The sequence below is a fragment of the Podarcis liolepis genome (genome assembly GCF_965112155.1).
Source record: "Podarcis liolepis genome assembly, chromosome: 15".
Classification (NCBI taxonomy): domain Eukaryota; kingdom Metazoa; phylum Chordata; class Lepidosauria; order Squamata; family Lacertidae; genus Podarcis; species Podarcis liolepis.
In genome coordinates, this window is record NC_139566.1 from 16,078,465 (window position 1) to 16,101,499 (window position 23,035).

The 23,035-nt window shown below is 50.9% G+C and overlaps 1 protein-coding gene and 1 long non-coding RNA gene across 3 annotated transcripts in view; one reads left to right on the forward strand and one right to left on the reverse strand.

Moving 5' to 3' along the window:
* The window catches only part of PYGM (glycogen phosphorylase, muscle associated), a 28,488-nt gene extending 7,410 nt beyond the window's left edge, over positions 1-21,078 (forward strand). Inside the window, exons 2-19 of the mRNA XM_083477907.1 lie at positions 677-778; positions 940-1,018; positions 2,512-2,747; positions 3,682-3,793; positions 5,033-5,115; positions 7,013-7,156; positions 7,959-8,051; positions 9,399-9,545; positions 11,025-11,188; positions 11,364-11,478; positions 12,413-12,514; positions 13,638-13,785; positions 15,254-15,312; positions 15,734-15,875; positions 16,504-16,711; positions 17,575-17,709; positions 19,588-19,654; positions 20,399-21,078. Of these exons, the coding sequence (XP_083334033.1) occupies positions 677-778; positions 940-1,018; positions 2,512-2,747; positions 3,682-3,793; positions 5,033-5,115; positions 7,013-7,156; positions 7,959-8,051; positions 9,399-9,545; positions 11,025-11,188; positions 11,364-11,478; positions 12,413-12,514; positions 13,638-13,785; positions 15,254-15,312; positions 15,734-15,875; positions 16,504-16,711; positions 17,575-17,709; positions 19,588-19,654; positions 20,399-20,551 (2,289 nt within the window). The 3' untranslated portion in view covers positions 20,552-21,078. The remainder of the gene's footprint in view (positions 1-676; positions 779-939; positions 1,019-2,511; positions 2,748-3,681; positions 3,794-5,032; positions 5,116-7,012; positions 7,157-7,958; positions 8,052-9,398; positions 9,546-11,024; positions 11,189-11,363; positions 11,479-12,412; positions 12,515-13,637; positions 13,786-15,253; positions 15,313-15,733; positions 15,876-16,503; positions 16,712-17,574; positions 17,710-19,587; positions 19,655-20,398) is intronic.
* The window catches only part of LOC310694692, a 196,616-nt gene continuing 194,450 nt past the window's right edge, over positions 20,870-23,035 (reverse strand). For both annotated transcript variants that reach the window (XR_014519792.1, XR_014519793.1), the window contains exon 2: positions 20,870-21,348. This is a non-coding gene — a long non-coding RNA (uncharacterized lncRNA). The remainder of the gene's footprint in view (positions 21,349-23,035) is intronic.

The following is a 23,035-nucleotide window of genomic DNA, read 5'->3' on the forward strand; positions in this document are numbered from 1 at the left end:
GCAACAGCCCCTCTGGAAAAGTGGGGCATGTTTGTTATGTCTTGGTGAAATAAGATACAAGAAAATGGTCACCCGGATACGTTACTGAGGATGATGTAAACTATTATGGAATTATTATATATGTCCAATTATATACAGTGGTACCTCAGGTTACAGACGCTTCAGGTTACAGACTCCGCTAACCCAGAAATAGTACCTCGGGTTAAGAACTTTGCTTCAGGATGAGAACAAAACCTCACGTTAAAAACAGTTTCAGGTTAAGAAAGGACCTCCAGAACGAATTAAGTTCTTAACCTGAGGTACCACTGTATCTATTTTTTCCTATGAGTATTCCTGCCCACCCGTCAATCTGCCAGCCACCTTTTTCTGGTACTAAGCTTTAGTTTACTATAATACTTATTTCAAAAAGAGTTAAAAGTATTGTTCTCAGTGCCATATTTATATTTGCGGAACTAAAGAAAATCTATTGTGTTTCGAAACAACAAGAAGCCGAAGGTGACCAAGGCGTAACATCTTGTTCAATAAAAACAACGCAATGGTGATAAGAACAACAATCCAAATCTAATCCTCTCCGTGGGAGACGGCAGCGCACAGTTTCTTCCCATAAACACAACAGAAGCTCACAGGTCCACCTTTGCTCCTCCCAAACTCCTCCTCAATCTTCTTCCTCCTGCAGCGCATCTACTACCTGTCTCTGGAGTTCTACATGGGGCGCACTTTGCAGAACACCATGGTCAACCTGGCCTTGCAGAATGCCTGCGATGAAGCTACCTACCAGGTTTGGGGCCTGTCAAGGGGCCTGGGGTGTGTGTGGATAAGGTGGTTGGTGGTGATGGGCCAAGGAGGCTTGGGAGATTCCTGGGGCTGGGGGCTTCCCCCCACCCCCACCTGAGCTAATTCAAGCCCCTCTCCCCTCTGCACCCTCCTTTTGTCCAACAGCTCGGCCTGGACATGGAAGAGCTGCAGGAGATTGAGGAAGATGCTGGCCTGGGTAACGGAGGGCTCGGGCGCCTGGCAGGTGAGCCACCAGAGGAGGGGCTGCCACTCGGTGGCTGAGCCCCTGCTTTGCAAGCACCTCTCTCTCCCTGGCAGCATCTCCTGGTGGGGCTAGAATGACCGCGGCCTTCCTGTGGCTGCCGAGGATCTCGGGAGCGCACTCATGTGTTGACGGTCTTCCTCGTCCTCCCAACATGGCTGTTCCATGGAATCATAGAATGGGAAGGGACCCCGAGAGGCATAGCTGTCAACCGTCCCATATTTGGCGGGAAAGTCCCTTATCCCAGCACTGTGTCCCGCTGCTGTCCCTTACTGATGATGTCCCTTAAATTTCCCGGGTTTCAAAGGAAGCAGCTCCTCTCCCTCCCTTCCTGCTGGCCAGGGAGGAGGGAGGCTCCAACTGTGTTGCTTGGCTGCGTTGCTCACCCAATAAGGAGTCTAAGAACGACTGGGGGGTGGGGGTGGAGCTTGAATGCCTTGTGCCAATCAAATTGGCCGCGTTGCCTGGGGACTTGCCTTTGCTCAGCGCTTCCCAGCGGAGAGGTGATGGTGGTTTTCCTTGTTGCATCCCCTTTGCCGGGTTGCTGCGCTGTGGGAACCACCGCTTGAGGCTTCGTTTGGCTGCTGGCTGGGCTTTCTGCCTTTGGCTTGGAGGTGCTCAGAGCACACCTGTGCTCGGAAAATCCCTTATTTTGGCTGCTGATCCCTTATTTTCGAGGCTGCTGGTCCCTTATTTTCAAATCTGTAAGTTGACAGCTATGCCGAGAGGCATCTATCCCAACCCCTGCAGGGCAGGAATCAGAGTTAAGGAACCCCTGACAGTGAAGGGGAGTCCACCAGCTCCTGATGGAGTCCATTCCACTGTCAAACAGCTCTTACTGCCAGAAAGTTCTTCTTAATGTTTAGTCGGGATTTCCTTCTTTGTCACAAGAGTCCACTGATGCCGGTCCTCCCCTCCGGAGCAACAGAAAACAAGCTTTGCTCCTTTTCCCTTGCGTTTGCCAAATTGATGTTTTTTGCCATTTTAAAATTTAATAATAATAATAATAATAATAATAATAATAATAATAATAATTTTTTATGTATACTCCATCCTTACTGGTTCAGAAAACCGGGCTCTGGGCAGCTAACAACAAATTTAAAACACTTAATTGATGCAAACAACAACAACAACAACAAAACCCAGCATAAAATACAGTATAAAACATGAATAACAATAAATTCAGAATTCAAAAATCAATTTAGGGGGGAAATCCATCCAATAAACATTAGATGATCACCAGGGCTCGCTGGCTAAATTAGTCCTATACTGACATATCCTGTAGTGGTATTTCCAATGCTCTGTATTTGGACACTTAATGTTTGCTGTAAGCCGCTATAGGCCTAGGAGTCCGTTGTGTGGAAGTGGCATATATATGAACTCAACCAATCCATTCATTCCTGTGGAAGCCCTAGAGGAATGCAGCCCAAACCCCCTTTGGCTCCGCTAACCCTTTCCTTTCCTTCTCCAACTAGCCTGCTTCCTGGACTCCATGGCCACCCTTGGCCTGGCAGCCTATGGCTATGGCATCCGCTACGAGTTTGGGATCTTCAACCAGAAGATCTGTGGGGGCTGGCAGGTGGAGGAGGCTGACGACTGGCTGCGCTATGGGAACCCCTGGGAGAAGGCCCGCCCAGAGTACATGATCCCTGTGCACTTCTACGGCCGCGTCCAGCATGACCATGATGGCGTGAAATGGGTAGACACCCAGGTCAGTAGGAATGAGAGGAGGGTGCCGGAAGGCGGGGGCAGATTTGCTTTGTATTCTTGTGTTCTTATGTGGCTTAACCGTCCTGTGACCTTCGGATGAAGAGTGGCATAGAAATTTAATAAACAATGATAATAAGGATTCTGCCTCCCCAGTCCAAATATGGTGTGTGTGTGTGCTCAGATGTGCACAGATGTGCCCTGGTGTTGCAGGGGCCAGAAATGGTGCTGAGCTCATAGCTGGGGAAGCCAAGGCTTCTTTGGGCCCTTGGCAAGGAGCTGAATTGGCACCTCTGAAGCCTGGAGAGACCATGGGCCAAAAACTCAATAGGTCTGCTTTTTGTTGCGTTTCGCACTCTGCCAGTGACTTCCTCCATGGCCATCAGGGTTGGGTCTGCTCTGCTCTCTTCCTCCACTTCCTCATCCATCGGTCTGCCTGCCTTCTTGCCTCCCTCCTTCCTTTCCCTTCTGCCTCCTTCCTTGCATCCCCCCCTTCCTGCAACTCTTGCCTCCTGCTCTTTCTTCCCTCCAAGCTCTGCTGGTGCTCTGCCCACACTTTAAATAGCACCACCAGCCAACTAGGGAGGGGGCTCTCCAGGGCTGCTCTGACGGCCCACACCAGCGGCCAGGTTCCTGTGCCCAGAGCAGCCCGGGCAGTGTGCAGCCGAGTGGGTGAGCTCCTAGTCGCTTCGAGCCAGAGTGGAGAGGTGCAATTTTTGTACGCACCCCTTGGGCCTGTGCCCTTGGCAATGGCCAACCAAGGCAACATCGAGGTCCGCCCTCCCTGCTCCTAGGCCCTCCTAGTCTCTTGCAGGAGTGGGGGTCTTGCTGCTGTGCCCCTCTTCACCCCAGGCAGCCTGACCAGGATTGCTGTCTGCTGGTGGGTGCTCAGCAGGCAGCCCCAAGGCCAGTTCAGAACCCTCCCCCTTGCCTTGCAGGTGGTCCTTGCCCTCCCCTACGACACCCCCGTCCCCGGCTATCGCAACAACGTCGTCAACACCATGCGGCTGTGGTCTGCTCGGGCGCCCAACGAGTTCAACCTGAAGGACTGTAAGTGGATTAACAACAACAACAACAACAACAACAACAACAACAATTTATTATTTATACCCCGCCCATCTGGCTGAGTTTCCCCAGCCACTCTGGGCGGCTCCCAATCAAGTGTTAAAAACAATACAGCGTTAAAAATTAAAAACTTCCCTGAACAGGGCTGCCTTCAGATGTCTTTTAAAGATAGGATAGCTGCTTATTTCCTTCACATCTGAAGGGAGGGTGTTCCACAGGGTGGGCGCCACTACCGTGAAGGCCTTGTGTGGCTCAGCAGGCAGAGCGTTTGCTTGGCATGCGGAAGGTCCCCTGGGTTCAAGCCCCACTGGCGTCTCCACATGGGACGGGGAACACCCCCTGCCTGAAACCCTAGAGAGCCAGGGCCTGTAAGTGTAGACAGTGGACACAGTGTGGGGCAGCTTCCTGCCTTTCAGATCTGGAGAAAGTCGATAGAGAAAAGTTTTTCCTCTTCCTAACACTTTGGACATCCGAAGAAGCTGAATGTTGGATTCAGGACAGATAAAAGAAAGTCCTTCTCCATGCAGTGCATAGCTAGACTGTGGAACTCCCTGCCACAGGAAGCAGCGATGGCCACCAACTTGGGTGGCTTTAAAAGAGGACTGGACAAATTAATGGAGGAGAAGCCTATCAATGCCTGCTAGACAGGAAGCTCCTTCTTCGCTCACTCCATATGTCTGTCTCTCCGTGTGTGTTTGGCTACTGACAAGAACTCAGCAGCATTTGTGGGTGCAGGACATCCTTAGAGGTTTCCTTGCACCTCACTTAGGGGAGGGGCCATCATAGCTCAGTGGCAGAGCACCTGATGCAGAACCTCTGCTGCCATCTCTCCGCTTAAGAAAAGAATCGGGTGCCAGCAGGTAATGGAAAAGTCCCCCCTTCTTCCTGCCTGAGACCACCCTGGAGAACCCAGGCACCATGCTCTGGTGTGACCTGGGCTGGGTGACCTGCTCTAAGATGGCTTCTCATCTCTTAGTGAGCTCACTTGCTTGGCATGCAGAAGGTCCCAGGTTCAGTTCCCACCGCCAGGTCAGGCTGGGAAAGCCCCTGCTGGTTAGAGCAGGCAGCACTGAGCTGGCTAGAGAAACAGGCTGACTTATAACCATAGAACTATAGAGTTGGAAGGGTGGTCATCTAGTCCAGCCCCCTCCAAGGCAGCTTCTGACCGCTTTGTATAACTTTTGCCCCATTTGAATAGATGTCATCTCTCCCTTTCTCTCCCAGTTAATGTCGGTGGCTACATCCAGGCAGTGTTGGACAGAAACCTGGCTGAGAACATTTCCCGGGTCCTGTATCCCAACGACAACGTAAGTTCTGTAATTTCAGTTTCCTGATGTGTGAGAGAATGTTCCAGAAATTCAGGGAGTTGTGGGGAGACTAATGTAGAGGCTAGACTTGCATCTGATACCACACATGATGACAGCGAGCAGAAGAAAATAAAAGTCTGAGAAGGTTTCTGAGCCTTCTTCTCCTACCTATGCTGGCTGAAGGACCACACCAGGTGCTCCCAGTTTGTGGTCTCCAGTATTCTCTGGGACGGCCCAGCATAAAAGTGGTGTGCCTTCCCCCAGGCATTACTTTCCAGAGTGAGATGAGGGGGAGAAGGAGACAGGGACCAGCCCTACCATTGGACAGCAGGGGGCAACCTCCCCAGGCAGCAGGCAGGGCAGCAGAGCTCCCCCCTCTTGTTCTTGAGCCCCCAGCCAGTCTTCTCTCGTGCCACCTGGTGTCAGGAGCTGGAGTCAGGAGCAGGTGAACATTAAAAAATGCTTGGTGTCAGTGAAGTTAGCTCTTTATTCAAAGAAACCAAAACAGCGCAGGCCTCGTGATCACAGCATCCCTTCCCAATAGGTCTTGTCCCAATGAGGCAGTTGCAAGGACTGAGGACCCTGCCTTCCCACCACTCCCAGCAATCTGAGACTTATTCACCTTGTCTGTCTTCGCTCTGCCCTCTTCGTTTCTCTGTGTGTTCTGGGAGGATGGGGGGGGGAGGGGAGCTGGTTGCGGAAGTAGTGGGGAGACTCCCTGGAATCTTCAGCAGCCTGCCTCTTGCCCCCCCCAGCTTCCTCTCCTGCCTCTGAGGCTGGATCTAGACACATCAAAAAAACGTTTCAGGAAAACACGTTGTAAACTTTATAGTGAGAAAACACGTTGCTGAAAGACGGAACAAATCCACTGTGAAATGGTACACACTGGGAGCCCTACTTCCAAAGGTCTTTCTGTTTTCCACCTCTGTTGCTGCTGTTTTGTCTGTTGGTAGAGTGGGAGTGATTAGAACACAAGACTCCTGGCTCCCAGTGGGATCCTGGGCAACACCTGTCAATTTCTTGAGAGACGTGGACAAATTTCAGAAGGGGAGCACCTTGCTAAAGTTGCTATACATCCCCTTTCCCCCTGAACATGTCCTCTTTTTCAGGAGTAAAATCTGTCCAGGCAGATTTTTAAAATTTGGCAAAATGTCTGGGGTTGTTTTTTTTGTTTACAGTACCCCAAGCTTTTTTTCCTAGTGCATTAGACTCAGATCTAAGGCACACAGCTAAGCTAGTTTGCCGCAGAGAATCACAACGGGGCAGCATCTTAAACTATCTACATACTGTATAAATCTCTTCTCTTGTGGCTGAACTAAAAGGACATTGACTCAGCAACAAGATATTGGAGGAGGAGTCTGAGAGGGCAAGAGGTAACACCCCCCCGGCCCTTAAGGAGAGTCCATATGCACAAGTTAAACAGTTTAATAAATTGTTCTGTGCACACTTATATTCACAAAGATGTGAACATGAGCCCAAGTACTTTCATGTGGCAAGCGAGGGAGCAATATGTATTATGTTGTTGTTGTTGTTGTTGTTGTTGTTGTTGTTGAAAGTTAAGAATGCTGTTACTAGCAGTATATCACAACTTCTATAGCCTACATACAGTAGGGGTCTTTAAATGAGAGTCATCATAGCGTTCCGTAGTTAAAAGCAGAAGTCGGCAAATGTGTCCTCTTTTTTGCTCTTCAAAATATGGCAACTGAGTAGGTTGTGGGGCCGGGCAGTCATCTTATGGTGTCTTAAAAACAAATGTGGCTTTTACTCTTAAGCTGCCACAATGCTCATCTTTTTGCTTATGGGAATGGGGGATGGGGGCTCCCAGCAGTTACGCTTCCTCCCTCCCCTGCCTTCCTTGTGCTGACCTTTGGGTTCCCCTTGCCTCCCTCCTCTGCAGTTCTTTGAGGGCAAGGAGCTGCGCCTGAAGCAGGAGTACTTTGTTGTGGCCGCCACTCTGCAAGACATCATCCGCCGCTTCAAGTCCTCCAAGTTTGGCAGCCGCGATCCCGTCCGCACCTCTTTCGACGCCTTCCCAGACAAGGTAGCGGGGCTGGTTTCTCTGATGGGGGCTTGGAGTGCAGGCTGCCCTGGTGTTTGGGGCCAGCGTTGTTGTCAGTCACCTGCCAATGACTCCTCCTCGTCTGTTGCTGCTCCTCTCTGTTCCTTGGGCTCAGCAGAAGTGGCAGCCGGTGACAAGGATTGGCAGCTGGCCTCCCTTGCTCCCTTGCCTGCCTGTTTTCACTCAGCAGTGTGCAGAGGCCAGAGGGAGAGCCAGGTTCATCTGGAAATGGGGGGCTCCTGGCAGTTACACTTCCTCCCTCCCGTGGGGACTCTGCAATGGGGTGGGAGCAGGGCTGCATTAACCATTAAAAGGTAAAGGGACCCCTGACCATTAGGTCCAGCCGTGGCTGATTCTGGAGTTGCTGCGCTCATCTCGCTTTATTGGCCGAGGGAGCCGGCGTACAGCTTTTGGGTCATGTGGCCAGCATGACTAAGCCACTTCTGGCAAACCAGGGCAGCGCACAGAAATGCCGTTTACCTTCCCACCAGAGTGGTACCTATTTATCTACTTGCACTTTGACATGCTTTTGAACTGCTAGGTTGGCAGGAACAGGGACCGAGCAACAGGAGCTCACCCTGTGGTGGGGATTTGAACTGCTGACCTTCTGATCGGCAAGTCCTAGGCTCTGTGGTTTAACCCACAGTGCCACCCACGTCCCTTGGATTAACCATTAAAGCAACATAATCATGTGCTTAGGGCACCAAGGGAAGGGAGCCACAGGGCGGCCTTGATTTCTCCAGTCTGACCTCTCTACCTGATTCTCTTTCCTTGCCTCCTCCAGGTTGCTATTCAGCTCAACGACACCCACCCTTCCCTGGCCATCCCAGAACTCATGAGGGTTTTAGTGGACATTGAGAAACTGGACTGGGACAAGGTGAGGAGCTGCTGGACTCTAAGCAATGGCCGGTGCCAGAGCAGGGTGGACGGATGCAGAAATCCTTCCCCACAGAGCTTATTTATGTAAATAATGTCTAGCCTGCCTTTTCATGAGGCAGCTTATGACTATTTAAAACGACAATGAAGTCACAATCATAAAATGCATTTATATGACCCCAGCGCTAAATGAAACAGGACGCAACAGCCAAAGGAAACTCTGACAGCAGGAAGAGGAATGTTATGTTAATGTTGTTGTTTATTTATATGCTGCCTGTCAGGCCAAAACCCTCCCAGATACACACAAATACAGATACACACAAAAATACAATCATGCAAATGCAAATGCTACAAACGATGCAAATTCAAAACCTTTCAGCAGTATAAAAACCAAACACATCAATGTTCCTGCTAAAAAGCCAAAGAACATTCCCTACAAAAATAAAATAAAATTCAGAGAAGACAAGAATATTTAAGAAGCATCTTCATCTTGTGAGTGTCCCAGGCAGGGGTCAGGCAAGGCAGGGGGAAACTGGTGGCCCTGGGTGGCTCAAGCACTCTCTCGCTCCAGCACCCATTCTCTAAAGGAGCCCTGCGCTCGGCAAGTGAGGCTCGCTGGCAGGCAGGCAGAGAGAGGGAGCCAGGCAGGTTTCCCATAGGAGGGACGCCCGGAGAATTGGCTCTTTCCACATAATCCCAGGACAGCTCCTGGGGGCTCCTTGCAGCTGTTCCGATGTGAGGGACAGTCTCTCTGGGGGTGCTCAAAGAGGGCCTCTGCTTACCCCTTCAAAAAATGAACCCTAGGATCCAACACAGACCCCTTCCCCTTGGTAGCTCTGGCTGAAATGAATCCCTGGGAAAGGCTCAGGTCCCGCAGTCCTACCAGGTGGGCAGAGAAACCACGAAATCGAAAGCCTGGTCAGGCCTGGACCAGCAGGGCAGAAAGGGGTGTGGTGGGAGGGTGGCTTTATTTTGGGCTCCTTTCCCAGCAGCCTTTCTAAAAACATGGTTGATAGTAGCGGTATTGAAAGGGTATATTGGCCTGTTCCCGTGTCCTCCTGTTCCAGGGGCATGCCAGGGAAACAGGAGGCAGTCCTGTTAGAAACAAGCTTTTAATTGGGTCTCCCTTTCACGGTTGTGCTCCTTCTCACCAGGGATACCCCAGGGGTTGCAGTGTGGGGTGGGGTTCTCTTACCTGCTTTCTCCATCACTGTTTTCCGGTCCCTTTTGAAGACCCTGCAGAGCCACCATCAATCAGTCAGGCAGCAGGATTCTCCTGAGCTGGTCCGGCTTGGCTCAACGGCTGCTGCTGCTTCTCCCTCTCAGTCTCTCTCTCTGTCCCTTCTAGGCATGGGATGTCACAGTGCGAACTTGTGCCTATACCAACCACACCGTGCTGCCAGAGGCTCTGGAGCGTTGGCCTGTCCACCTCCTTGAGACCCTTCTGCCCCGCCACCTGGAGATCATCTATGAGATCAACCAGCGCTTCCTCGATGTGAGTTCAGTAGCCCTGGGTGGGAGAGAAGGGAGGCCACTGGGGGCGGGTGGAGGGGGGTGAGGAGTTGGGAGGTGCCTTCCCTGCACCCAGTGGCGTAGCGTAGGGGGTGCAGGGGGGGCCGGCTGCACCGGGTGCAACATCTGGGGGTTAGGGTTAGGGGGCGCAAATCCACGTGTTAGGGGGCGCAAATCCACGGGTTAGGGGGCACAAATCCACAGGTTAGGGAGCGCAAATTACTTGCCTTGCCCCGGGTGCTGACAACCCACGCTACGCCACTGCCTGCACCCTCCCCAGGACTGGGTGAACCATTAAGCAAAATAAGCATGTGCTTAGGGCATCGAGGAAAGAGGGCACCACAGAAATTCCTCATTGCCAGATTTTTAATATGAATGGTCACAAATTTGCTTGTCTGAGCATTCACTTTCTCCACTGAAGTATATTAAAAAATCACAACAGAACAACTATTGCAACAAAGAAGGCTGGATGATGCCTTATCTCTACAGTGGTACCTCGGGTTACATATGCCTCAGGTTACATACGCTTCAGGTTACAGACTCCGCTAACCCAGAAATAGTATCTCGGGTTAAGAACTTTGCTTCAGGATGAGAACAGAAATTGTGCTCCGGCGGCGCGGCAGCAGCGGGAGGCCCCATTAGCTAAAGTGGTGCTTCAGGTTAAGAACAGTTTCAGGTTAAGAACGGACCTCCGGAATGAATTAAGTACTTAACCCGAGGTACCACTGTACTATGTATAGAAGCAGATGTGTGATGTAAGGTTTGTTTTTGAAGATCTGATCAAAGGTTTTGCAATTGGGAAAAAATAATTATTTTCAACTATAAATAAAGTGCAAGTACACAAACATTATTTTCCATGTTACTGTGGGTTTTGTTTCATTTTGAAAAATAAAAATTACATTTTGCAGGTTATTATTGTTCATATTTTGAAATAGGTATATATGGGGGCACCAAAATCTTTAAGGTGCGTAGGGCCTCTAAAGCTCTTAATCTGGCCCTGGCCCTTCATCTACCTCTGGGGAAGGAGCTCGAGGGCTGAGTAAGGAAGGCACCCCCCAGGACACTTCCAGTCAGTGCCTGAATTGTTGGGCAACAGAAAATTGGGGGGCCCTGAATGAACACACTCCTCTCCCCACTCTTTTTGCTAAATCATCTCTCTCTCCACTGGCATTTTAAAAGCAAAGTGGTCAAGGGGGGGTTGGTTCCACTTCCTCAAATTCAGTGTTTCCCAAACTCGGGTCTCCAGCTGACTACAATTCCCATCATCCCTGACCACTGGTCCTGCTAGCTAGGGATGATGGGAGTTGTAGTCCAACAACAGCTGGAGACCCAGGTTTGGGAAACCCTGCTCTAATTCAAACCCTAGTTTTGGGCTTGGTGCAGAGATGGCGGGGAGGGGATGGGCCCTAGAAATGGGAATGGGTGTTAATGTCTTCTTTGGGGCGCCCTTCTGTCCCCGCAGAAAGTCTATGCCAAGTTCCCCGGGGACCTCGACCGCATGCGCCGCATGTCTATGGTGGAGGAAGGCAGCGTCAAGCGCATCAACATGGCCCACCTCTGCATCGTGGGCTCCCATGCTGTCAATGGTGTGGCTCGCATCCATTCCGAGATCCTGAAGGCCACCGTGTAGGTACTCTGCCCCACGACAGGCAGGTTTCACCCCCCTTTCCTTTCCTGCCCTCTTCTGGTCCCGTGACACATTGTTGGGTGGCTGTTATGAACACATGAAACTGCCAGAGTGTTGGTCCATCAAATTCCACAAGTGCCTCTAACTGCAGTTCTCCTTTTACTCCTCTTCCAGGTTTAAAGACTTCTATGAGTTTGAGCCTCACAAATTCCAGAACAAAACCAACGGCATCACCCCCCGTCGCTGGCTGGTCTTGTGCAACCCAGGGCTGGCTGAAATCATTGCCGAGGTGAAGATGAGCAGGATGAGGCCCTCTCTGCTGGCTTTGCTATTTTCCCCATTTGGCCAAATGCAAAGTCTTGGAGGTTTCATTTGAAAAACAAACAAAGAATTTTGGGCTGGTCGGCTTCCACATTTGATTCACTTGCCAAAATATGGACGTTTAGTCTCTTCAATGACATTTTAATGCAACATTCTCAATTACAGTTGGATTAAGGCTGTGTGTGTGTGTGTGTGTGTGTGAAGGTGGCAGTATTGATTTTTTGAAATCTGTTGGATATAAATGCCATTGTATTTCTTAACTACCCCTCCACTTGGCATTATAGAATCAAATTAATTTTTGCATCCATACCTTTGAGTTTGTACGCTAGTTTTCTTCTGGCTTAAGGGACCCCTCCTCACGTGGAAGCCCAAATTGCAGATCAGATGGCTAAACTGGGCCTGCCATTAATTGCTGTGTTCGGAGTGTGTGTGTGTGTGTGTGTGTGTGGAATTTAACCCTTTCTCTCTCTGCCTCCCCAAAGACTGCTATTTGCATTTTAAGAGAAGCTTCCTCTCAGTTTGCAGGTTTCCATAACAAAACACGTGCCCATTAGTGGCACTCCTGCAATTAACTGTCACATCCCATTTGGTCCTGAGATGAGCTGGCTGTGGCTCTTACATGGCACATCAGAAAGACCCTCTGCGTGTGGCTTGGTGGTGCTTTCGATTATTATTTCACACCTTCCCTGATCAGAGTGTTGAAAACCAGGGATAGGTTTGGCCTTGTGTGAAGCCTCGGGACACTCATAAATCTTACTGTTCGGACAGGAGGGGTGAGGGAAAGCGGACAGCACACAGGGGAGAGGAGGGGGTGCCTCTCCTGGTTGCTGTTGCAGAGGGAGCACGCCCCACACTTCCTGGGGGGCTTGTGGTGAGTTTTCTCTTCTCATTTCCTCCTCCAGCGCATTGGGGAAGACTACATCTCCGACTTGGATCAGCTGAAGAAACTCCTGAACTTTGTGGAAGACGAAGGCTTCATCCGGGACGTGGCAAAAGTCAAACAGGTGAGGAATAAGGGGTCCATGGGCCAGGGCTGGGCTGGTGGTAGTAGTTTGAAAAACAGTCAGGACCTAGGAGCTGAAAGGCCAAACATTCAAGGCATACACAAGAGCTCAGGTAGACTGTGTTGCCCAAGGGAGGCTCAACTGCCAAGGAAGGAAGTCCTTTTATCCTCCTTCCTGCCCAGGACGAACCAATGGGCAGCTGGGGTGGGTGGAGCCGATCTGGAGATTCCTTCCCCGGGAAGAAGCTGCAGTTATGCAGCCCACCACAAGGGGCTGTGTTCAGCAGTACCCTGACACTCTGTGAGCACATGAGTTTGCCTGTTGGGCAGACTGCCTTCTTTCCCAAAGGAGAGGTTGGGTTCTTTGTTCTTTTCAGATCCTTCACTGGAATTCAGTGGGAATCATGTCTGATGCTCAGAGGTGAGGGTAGGGTTGCCACCCATCCTGTATAATATAAGATTGTGCTGTATTTCAAGGTAAAATGGTGTGTCCTGTATTGATTCAATACAGGACGTAGTTCGTCACATATTTGTGTTTTGCTGATTCATATTCTCTCTCTCTTTTCTATTGCAAGAGAATGGCGGCTGTTTTGGTTGCGTGATTTCACACTGCACTGCCCCCGCCCCCCAAAAGTACTTTTTTCACACACACTGCCCGCAAATGTGCATTTGGAGGCAGTGCACAGAATCACGGGCCTGGAACAAAAGCAATTTTTTTTGGGGGGGGGGGGGAATTGACCTACAAAATCACATGAGATCATGTCATCCCAAATGGCCTCTGTGCTCTTTTGATAAAAAAATGGGATGTCCCGGTCCAGGACACTTGTGGGCTATGCAGTCCCTTACCCTGTCCTGTTCTGTATTTGGTGTCCCCCGATAATGTGCCCCCCTCTTAGGCAGAAGAGAGTCACTGGATAGGGGTTGGGGGGATGTAATGCAGTTTGAGAATCTGGAATCAAAAGTCTTGCTCTAGTAAGCAGCAATATCCCTTTTGTTAAATCAACTGATTTTACAACAGGGTAAAACGGGTTGGGCCCTGTGGTGTTTCTCTTGTGTCCGCAGTTGTGTTTTTGTGGGTGTGCTCTGGGAAAACTCACACCCCTCTGCCTTCCCTCCCACATCAGGAGAACAAGCTGAAGTTTTCTGCCTACCTGGAGAAGGAGTACAAAGTGAAGATCAACCCCAACTCGCTCTTCGATATCCAGGTGAAGAGGATTCACGAGTACAAGAGGCAGCTGCTCAACTGCCTCCACATCATCACTCTCTACAACCGTGAGTAGGGGGCTCGGCCTATTCTGACCCCCTTGATGTCCCCTTCCCCTAGGGCAGGGGTCTGCAACCTTTAAGACAAAAAGAGCCACTTGGACCCGTTTCCGAAGGAAAAAAACCCTGGAAGCCGCAAAACCATTGCAACATTTAAAGCATGCACGCCGCTGCCCTCCGATCTGACAGCGGGCGGGAAGGTGACGTCAGGACGGTGCGTGACTAACGCACGCACCGCCCCCATGCGACGTCAGTCAGTACAGCGCCCTCCACAGTGGGGAGTGTCGGGGCGCACAATGCGCCTCCTCCCCTCGCTAGTATCCGTCCCGGAGCCGCGGCAAAGGTGTAAAAGAGCCACATGCGGCTCCGGAGCCGCGGGTTGCAGACCCCTGCCCTAGGGGAAGTGGGGACACCCACCCGCAAACTCCTAATTTCCGCATTTTGGGACTGGTTGGGATTAGGGTTGGGAACTGGCGGCTCCACTTTGATTCCAGTCACCAGGGAGGGGGCTGAGTTGAGTGGTCACCAGCCCCCTCCTCTCCTGGAAGGGCTGAGAAGGGGGGGGGGGTGCTGTAGAGAGAAGGAGAGGCAGGAACAGTGCTATTTTTCATTCGACTCCTGGAACTGTTCGAAAATGAAGGCGCAGCTTCCGATTGGCTGTGGAGCTTCCTGCACCCACTCGGAAGCTGCGTAACCTGTGTCAGACATTCAGCTTCCCAAAAACATTCGCAAACTGGAACACTCACTTCCGGGTTTGCGGTGTTCGGGGGCCAAAACGTCTGAGTACCAAGGCGTTTGAGAACCAAGGTACGACTGTAATGGCAATGGCTGTCTGTGGACAAATGCCAGCTCCCTCGGCCTGAAAAGCGAGATGAGCGCCACAAGCCCATAGTCACCTTTGACTGGACTTAACCGTCCAGGAGTCCTTTCCCTTATTTTAATAATGTGCAGTGTTTCATTGTTTTATACAATGCGGAAAGAATCAGCTGGAGCGGGGGCTGATGAGGGCTTGCCCAAGACATTTTGATGCCTGCACAATTTCATGTGCAGAAGTCAGCTCAGCATTGTCTGGGAAGCACACACAAACACATACACACTGATACTGTCCTCCAACACTGGCTACAGCCTGTGGGTTCAGGCGAACTGGCTAGGAAGGCTTCCATCAGCGCTTTGGTGCCTGTGAAGTTAATTAATGCTGTCATATTAATTAATGGGGGTTGTGGGGAGGCTGGTTTCCCCTCTCCCCCTTCTGTGGCCCTAGGCCTCTCCTTCCCCAAAGCTGGGATGGGGCAGCGCCAGAGAGGACCTCCTTTACCTCCTTTCTGCTGCTAAGCATTAGAGGGAGAGTTTGGGCAACCTGGTGAAATCTGGTGTGGGGGCATTGCAGGTGTGGGGTGGGGGCATTGCAGCTCCCTGAATCTGGGGCAGGAGGTCCCAGAGGGTCACTGTTTTTTTCACCTTTTTCTCCTCCCTGCAGGGATCAAGAGGGAGCCAAACAAGCAATTTGTGCCACGGACGATCATGATTGGAGGCAAAGTGAGAGCCATGAGCCGTGCAGGGTGGGGTGACAAGTTCTGGGGGGTTGTTGTATGGGTGAGGGTGGCAAGTCCGGAGAGGGGTGGGGCAGCTAGGAAGGAAAGGGTTGGTTGGCGCCTTGTATGCCCCCTTCCTGCAACTCCTGCAGCCAAGCTGGCGCCAAATGTCTTGCTCTGCTTTCCTTTGGACCACATCAGCGAGACCAAGAGGGGGGCCTTGTCGTCTGGGCAGCCCAGGACCTCCATACCCCCTGCCCAGGCTTGCGCCCCAGGGAGGTCACTTTGGCATAGATAAGGCAGAGGTTTGACTTCACCCCCAGAGGTGCACTCCATTGTCTCTCGAGACAGATGGATGGCAACAAGAAGTTTTGGCCCAATTCTCCCACCTGTTACGGTCATCTTAAATCTTCCCTTCCCCATAGGCTGCCCCCGGCTACCACATGGCCAAGATGATCATCAAACTCATCACGTCCATTGGAGACATTGTCAATCATGACCCTGTCATCGGAGATCGGCTCAAGGTCATCTTCTTAGAGAACTACCGTGTCTCGCTGGCTGAAAAAGGTAACTCAGGGGCCAGGGTGGGCTTGCGGGATTCTGTCAGCTGACCAGCGTCACCCCACCTGGGCTCATCTGGGGGCTGGGATGACATTATCTTTTGAAATTTGCGATGAAGGCTTCTGCCTGAAATGCGCACCAAGACGCATCACAATGCATATTTTAGAATGCGTTTAGAAATGCATTCATCAAGATTTAAAAAAAATTCAATATGTTTTGTGATAATATATTTTAGTACAATTTTTTTATTTCATAAAATTTGTACGCTGCTTGATGGTTTTTTTAAAACAAACAAACCTCAAAGTGGTTTCAGATGAAAAAGATTGAAATTATCATTAAGAAAAATTAAAAACAAGTCTTGAAAACTTTCAGAAAGTTAAAGTAACGAAACAGATTAAAATCTGCATTGACTTTCTAAAAAATCATGGGGATTGAAAACAACCACCACACACATGAAATTTGCAGATGGATGTGCAAACGCGACGGGATGGAGTTCTTATAAATGAGCCCATCTGTGATTGACATAGGCTGGAAAGGAGGAAGATCTCCCCATCTCTTGGATGGGCTCCTCCTGTCCCTTTGTGTGACAACCTCTGGGCTCCCCACTGAACCCCCCCTCCTGCTTCCCCTGCAGTGGTCCCTGCCTCCGACCTCTCGGAACAGATCTCCACAGCTGGCACAGAGGCCTCTGGCACCGGGAACATGAAGTTCATGCTGAACGGGGCACTGACAATTGGCACCATGGATGGTGCCAACGTGGAGATGGCCGAGGAGGCTGGCCAGGAGAACTTCTTCATTTTTGGCATGCGGGTGGAGGATGTGGACGAGCTGGACAGGAAGGGGTGAGTGTGCCAGTCGGGGTTGCTCATTCTGGGCCCCATCGACCTTCCTTGGCTCCTGGGTTTCTTCTGCCCGGCCTTCTGGCCTTTGCTGTGATTTCAAAGTGCTCAAAGGGGCCGTACCATGAGGGCAAGGAGGCAAAGGCCAGCCCTGTTGTTAGAGATTTAAATGCCTATATAGTTTCAGACCCATCTTAGTCCAGCTCCCCTCTTTCTCACAGCAACCCACTAGTTTCCGAGCACAATTCAAAGTGTTGGTGTTGACCTTTAAAGCCCTAAACGGCCTCGGTCCTGTATACCTGAAGGAGAGTCTCCACCCCCATCGTTCAGCCCGGACACTGAGATCCAGCGCCGAGGGCCTTCTGGTGGTTCCCTCATTGCGAGAAGTGAGGTTACAGGGAACCAGGCAGAGGGCCTTCTCGGTAGTGGCGCCCGCCCTGTGGAACACCCTCCCTTCAGATGTGAAGGAAATAAGCAGCTATCTTATCTTTAAAAGACATCTGAAGGCAGCCCTGTTTAGGGAAGTTTTTAATATTTAATGCTGTGTTGTTTTTAACACTCGATTGGGAGCTGCCCAGAGTGGCTGGGGAAACTCAGCCAGATGGGCGGGGTATAAATAAATTATTATTATTATTATAGTTGCTCCTGGGAAGGCTATGTGAGAGTTGAGCACAGTAGGCCTCTCCCCACATTGTTCATGAGTGAACGGTCTTCAGGGCTAGACTGCCACTGGTGCTGGAGGTGCCACTGCCATCACTGAAATCATTATCCTGACCTAAGAACATGTGGAAGGCCTGGGAGGGTATGGATACTTACACACGCTCCAAGTTAAATTCTGCCCTTTCTCCTCGCCCCCTGCCCCGCAGCTACTGTGCCAAGGACTACTATGACCACATCCCTGAGCTGAAGCAAGTTATTGACCAGCTGAGCAGCGGCTTCTTTTCTCCCAAGCAGCCGGACCTCTTTAAGGACATTGTCAACATGCTCATGTATCACGACAGGTGAGGCGGCTGGGCATTGGGGTGGGGGAATGCTGCTGCCTTGCTTGCCAGAACCCTCTGGAGGCCTCAGCGCTGCCAAATTCTTCCTTTCCATCTCTTTTTGCGGTGCTTCTGCTGCTCAAGGTGCGTCTTGCCTTGTCCGCCCCGCAAACAAATGAAACGAACCTGGCGTGGGCGCTGGTCACAAGGCATCCTTTCCCACCTTTTGAGAGAGGGGAGCTTCAGGACCAAACACAGCCGATGCTCACTCAGCGGTGGGCAAGATCTCAATCTCCCCTGCCCCTTCATGGGCCAGATTCAACAGGTGTGGACTTGTAAAGTTGGAAGGGACCACGAGGGTCATCGAGTCCAACCCGCTGCAGTACAGGAATATTTTTGCCCAACCTGGGACTCGAACCCATCACTCGAACCCATTAAGAGCCTCGTGCTCAACCAACTGAGCTATCCTGGGAGGACCACCCACCTGCCAATCACCTGATGTAGCAATGAGGTCAGACTTCAAAGCAGTGGTGGTGTGGGAGGGGTTGCCAGGAGTCCTGGGTGCTCCTTTGAAGTCCGGCCAGCCAGCTGGCTTCCTGCAGGGACTGGCTGTGGGCTAAGAGTTGTGGGCTGTGTCTCTGCCTGCCCCACACCTGCCATTACCTGTAACCTTTTTGGGGGGCAGGGGTGTGTGTGGAATAGCCAGAGGCTCTTCACTCCTGGGCTTAATGCTTAGAACCAAAGTGTGTGTTGGGTTGTTGTTTTTTGCCCATCTAGTCCAGCATCCTGTTTTGCCCAGTAACCCAGCAGATGCCCCCCATCAGAACCCGAGTGCCACAGCCCCCTCTCCCCACTTGTGATGCCCAGCTGGCATCCAGGGGCCAGTGAATTTGTTTCATCCTCTTTTTGTTCAATTCCACTGTGCCTTTTGGGGAAAACCTCTCGTTTTAATTGCAGGCATGGGTTGTGGCACGTGGGATGGGGATGGGGATCCTTATTGGGACAAAGATTATCCTCCCCCCACCCAAAAAAGTGGCTATGAAACCTTTTTTTCCCTAAGGGTAGGGGTGGAGTTTTGTCCCTGGCATGGCTGGGAAGAGAGAAGCTTCCTCTCCCTCTATTTTCTGGTCTGAATAACAGTGCCCCCCCCCCAAATGCACCTATAGTTAATTAAAGAAAAGTGAAAAACTCCCATCTCCCCTTGGTCTTCTGTTAGGGCCACTATTTGCCCAGCAGGTGGCAGCCTAAAGTGGCACTGGCTGGCCGAGGGAGGTGGGAAGGAACAATCCCCTCCAAATCCCGTTCCTGAGCTGATGTTTCATCTCTCCCTGCACTGGCCCTCCATGGGTGTGGAAGCTGTTCATGGCTTACACTTTCCCAAATGTTGTGATAGCCTGTAGTTGTAACTCCTGGGATAGCTCAGTAGGTAGAGCCTTAGGCTATTAATCTCAGGGTTGTGGGTTTGAACCCCACCTTGGGCAAAAGAGTCCTGCGTTGCATCATAGATAGGCAGCCCTCGTGAGCCCTTGCAATTCTACAATCCTATGATTCCACAGGCTTTGCTGGGATTTGCTGGGTGCAGATTGTCAGCTTACAGGATGTACTTTGGGTTCTCTGTGTGTGAGGAGGAGTTGTTTTGTGGCTGCTCCTGTTACCCTAGTGGCTGGGGTGCGTGTGACTGTGTGTGTGCGTGCACATGCTTAGAGGCAAGAGGGCAGCAGGGACAGCACTGGAGGTGTAAATGACTATCGGACTTTGAAAAGCTGGTACCACTGGATCAAGTCCATCAATTATGTCGGATTAATTAAATGAAAGAGTTTTAACTGGATTTTGAATAAATGCGCAACCCATCGCCACCGCTTTGAATTGCATTGTTATGCTTCTCTCCCCTCCCTGTAGGTTCAAAGTCTTTGCCGATTACGAGTCCTACATCAAATGTCAAGAAAAGGTCAATGCTCTTTATAAGGTGAGGCGGTGCCCCCCCATGCCCAATGGTGGTGGGATGGGGACGACGCTGGTGAAAAAGGACTGTTGCAGTGTGCATGTGTGTTTCATTGATCAGGTGTCAATGCCAGATGTGCTGAATGACAGGGGAGCCAAGCAGTCTCGACCTCAACCGTTGCTCTTGTGACTGTCACCCCAGCCTGCTGCTTAGTATCTCCCTTGCATAACTCCTAACTCCAGTCCTAAAACCCAAACCTAAAACACTGGCGTTGTCTTTCAAACTGACTCTCGGTGGAGGGAGGGGGTGTCATGCACTGGTTGGACACAAGAGGAATGGGAAGAAGGCTCAGAGCCCAGGGAGTGGTGTTGGGACAGCAAGGAGAGGTCAGAGGGAGAAGACTGCAAAGAGGCAACAGGGCTTAGTGAGCTGGGAGAGTCGGTGGCAGAAAGAAGTCCAGAATCAGAGGCAGAAGCTGAAGAAGATGAGTGGGAGGCCAAAGCGGCAGAGATGATTAAATTCTAACACCTATTACACCCAGGGCTTTAGGGTGTCTCGCACCCACAAACTCATAACAATACGAATCCCAACTTTAAAAGGAAATCCTTGTAGCTGAACCTCTGGCCGCAGGAGGCCCCTAGAGCTGGTCCTCTCCAATGGTTTGGGAACAATTTGGCAGGGGTGTCCAGGTGCCCACACACTGAAATGTGGGGGGGGGGAGCTCCCTTCTTCCCTCTCATGATTTGCTGCTTTGATCTCCCTCCGCAGAACACCAAGGAGTGGACCAAGATGGTGATCAGGAACATTGCTTGTTCCGGAAAGTTCTCCAGCGACCGCACCATCGCCCAGTACGCCCGTGAAATCTGGGGTGTTGAGCCCAGCCGCCAAAAGATCCCCGCCCCCGACGAGCCTCGGGAGTGAAGGACCCCCCTCCTCATGTGCCATCAGCAACTTCAACGGGGCAGCTCAAAATCAATGGGTCCCTCACCCCCCTTTTTCATCTGGCTCCAAATGTACAATCACTTTTTCTTGTAGGGGGAAGGAGGTCAAAGGAGGAGATTGTTTTTCTGTCTAGGTTCCCCCTCTCCCCATTTTAGAATCTGCCCCATAGGAGCTGTGGCAGGCAATTCAGCCCAGTCCCCCTTCTCCCCCCTTCCTGCCATGCTCTGCTATTTATTTTAAGGGGGGTCCACACCTTGATTTTACAACCCATCTCTGCTTCTGAAGCCCTCCTTTTGTTCAAAGGGGGAGGGGTGTCTATGGCTTCCCTGCTTTTTAAGGGGGCTTCTCTGTCCCATTTTTATCCTCAAGGGATGGTATTGCTGGGTAGGCAGGGAGGATTTTATCTCCTCACTTTTAAAGCAGCACTTGGCCTGTTTCGTCAAAATGGGGCAACAAGGCTCCTGGAGGGGAGAGGGCGCCAATAATAATAAAGGTTTTAAAAACTACTGTCAGCCGCAGGAATGTATTTTTACGGGGGGGTGGCCCGGATACTTGTGCATTCCTGGAGCGTCTTCCTCTGAGCAGGGTGTAATGTGGAGTGGGACGGATCCCCACTGTTAAATCTTTTATTATTTCAAGATGCAGAACCACTGGGGTCACTCTAAGCAAGGTGGGATTAGACCAGGGGTCGGCAAACTTTTTCAGCAGGGGGCCAGTCCACGGTCCCTCAGACCTTGTGTGGGGCCAGACTATATTGGGGGGAAATGAACAAATTCCTATGCCCCCAAATAACCCAGAGATGCATTTTAAATAAAAGCACACATTCTACTCATGTAAAAACATGCTGATTCCCAGACCATCCATGGGCCAAATTTAGAAGGCGATGGGGCTGGATCCAGGCCCCGTGCCTTAGTTTGCCTACCCATGGATTAGACTCTGAAGATTCAGGGTTGATCTGAAAATGAGCAGGGTGGGGTGGGATGGGGGGAGAGGGGAATTATTAAAGGAAGCCCCGAGGGTTTGCCTATCCCCAGAGAAACAGACAAATCTGTCCTGCAGCTGGGAGAGGATGTATGTGTCCGTCCATTGGGGGTGGGGGCTGCATTTTGTGTTCCTAATCCTGCCTCCCCATATCTACAGCGTTCTTCCATTCTCACACTTGACAACCCAACAGCCCTCTTACTCAAAGCAGTAGTTTTGCGGCTACTACCCTTGATGACTGCGCTCAGTCTCCACAGTTGGAGGCAGTAAATGGTTCTTAGTTCCTGGAAACAGCAGGAGGGGAGGGTGCTGTGTTGTGCTCATTGGGGCAACTGGCTGGCCACTATGAAAATTATAGAATTGTAGAGTTGGAAGGGACCCTGAGGATCACCTAGTTCAATCCCCTGCAATGCAGGAATATGCAGCTGTTCTATATGTGGATTGAACCTGCAACCTTAGTGTTACCAGCTCTACGCTCTAACCAACTGACCAGGGGTTCATGTTCACCTGTTCATCCTCTCACATGATCTAGGGCTATTGCTTGCCCACGGTGCCCCTTCCGCTGTCTACATGAGACCTGAATAAAATAAAAAAATTAAAATGGCAGCATAACTCCCTGGTTGCTGCTGACCTCAGCCACTCCCCGATTGTCAAGAAAACGCCTTTGACAGGGAAGTTTCTGTGGGGAACTGGGGAGTTAGAACGGATCAGCAAATTTGATCCGATTCATTTTGGATCAAAACTGGGGAGACATAAAATGGGCAAAAGGAGGAAGTTTTGTGACATCAGCAGCAACGACAGCGGTGAATGGCTGCGCTGACCTTGTAGACATCTGAGCTTTGATAGAAAGATCACAGAGCAGATCTGCTGTTTGGTCCCACAGTTTACAAAACCCTATATGCACCTGCCCAACTGAGATGAACACTTGGTTGGACTCTATTCCGCAAAAGTTTCTGCCTCCATCTGCCTCCAAAGTTGTTCCAGTGCCAGAAGAGTCTCCGTTGTGGCTGCTGCTGCAGACACTCTGGGCCAGAGTCACATGAGGACGTCATCTTCTTTGGCTCCAAGCTGTCCAGTTTGTAGATGTCATGTGCAGATGTTGGCGAGAAGGGGGTTGCCCTGGGTCTCTCTGGAAAGAAAACGAAGAGAAGCCACTAGGGCTGTATTTCTCCTGTTCCAGCCTGGGAGCTTGAGCAAGGTCAAAAGGACACACACACACACACACACACACACGTCAAACTGGGGAAGCTGCTATGTGTGAAGGAAACAAATGACAAGCTGCAGTTTGAGAAAGACACACACACACACACACACACACACACACACACACACACCCAGCCAGAGTGGGTGATCTGTGAGCACCTCAGGGTGCTGGTTGGTGGGAAGATATTCTCCAGAAACCGGATGTGGGAGCACTGGACCTTCAGGTGCCTGTTGGAGTGTTCAGCCTACACATATATAAATAAATGCAAATATTACAAA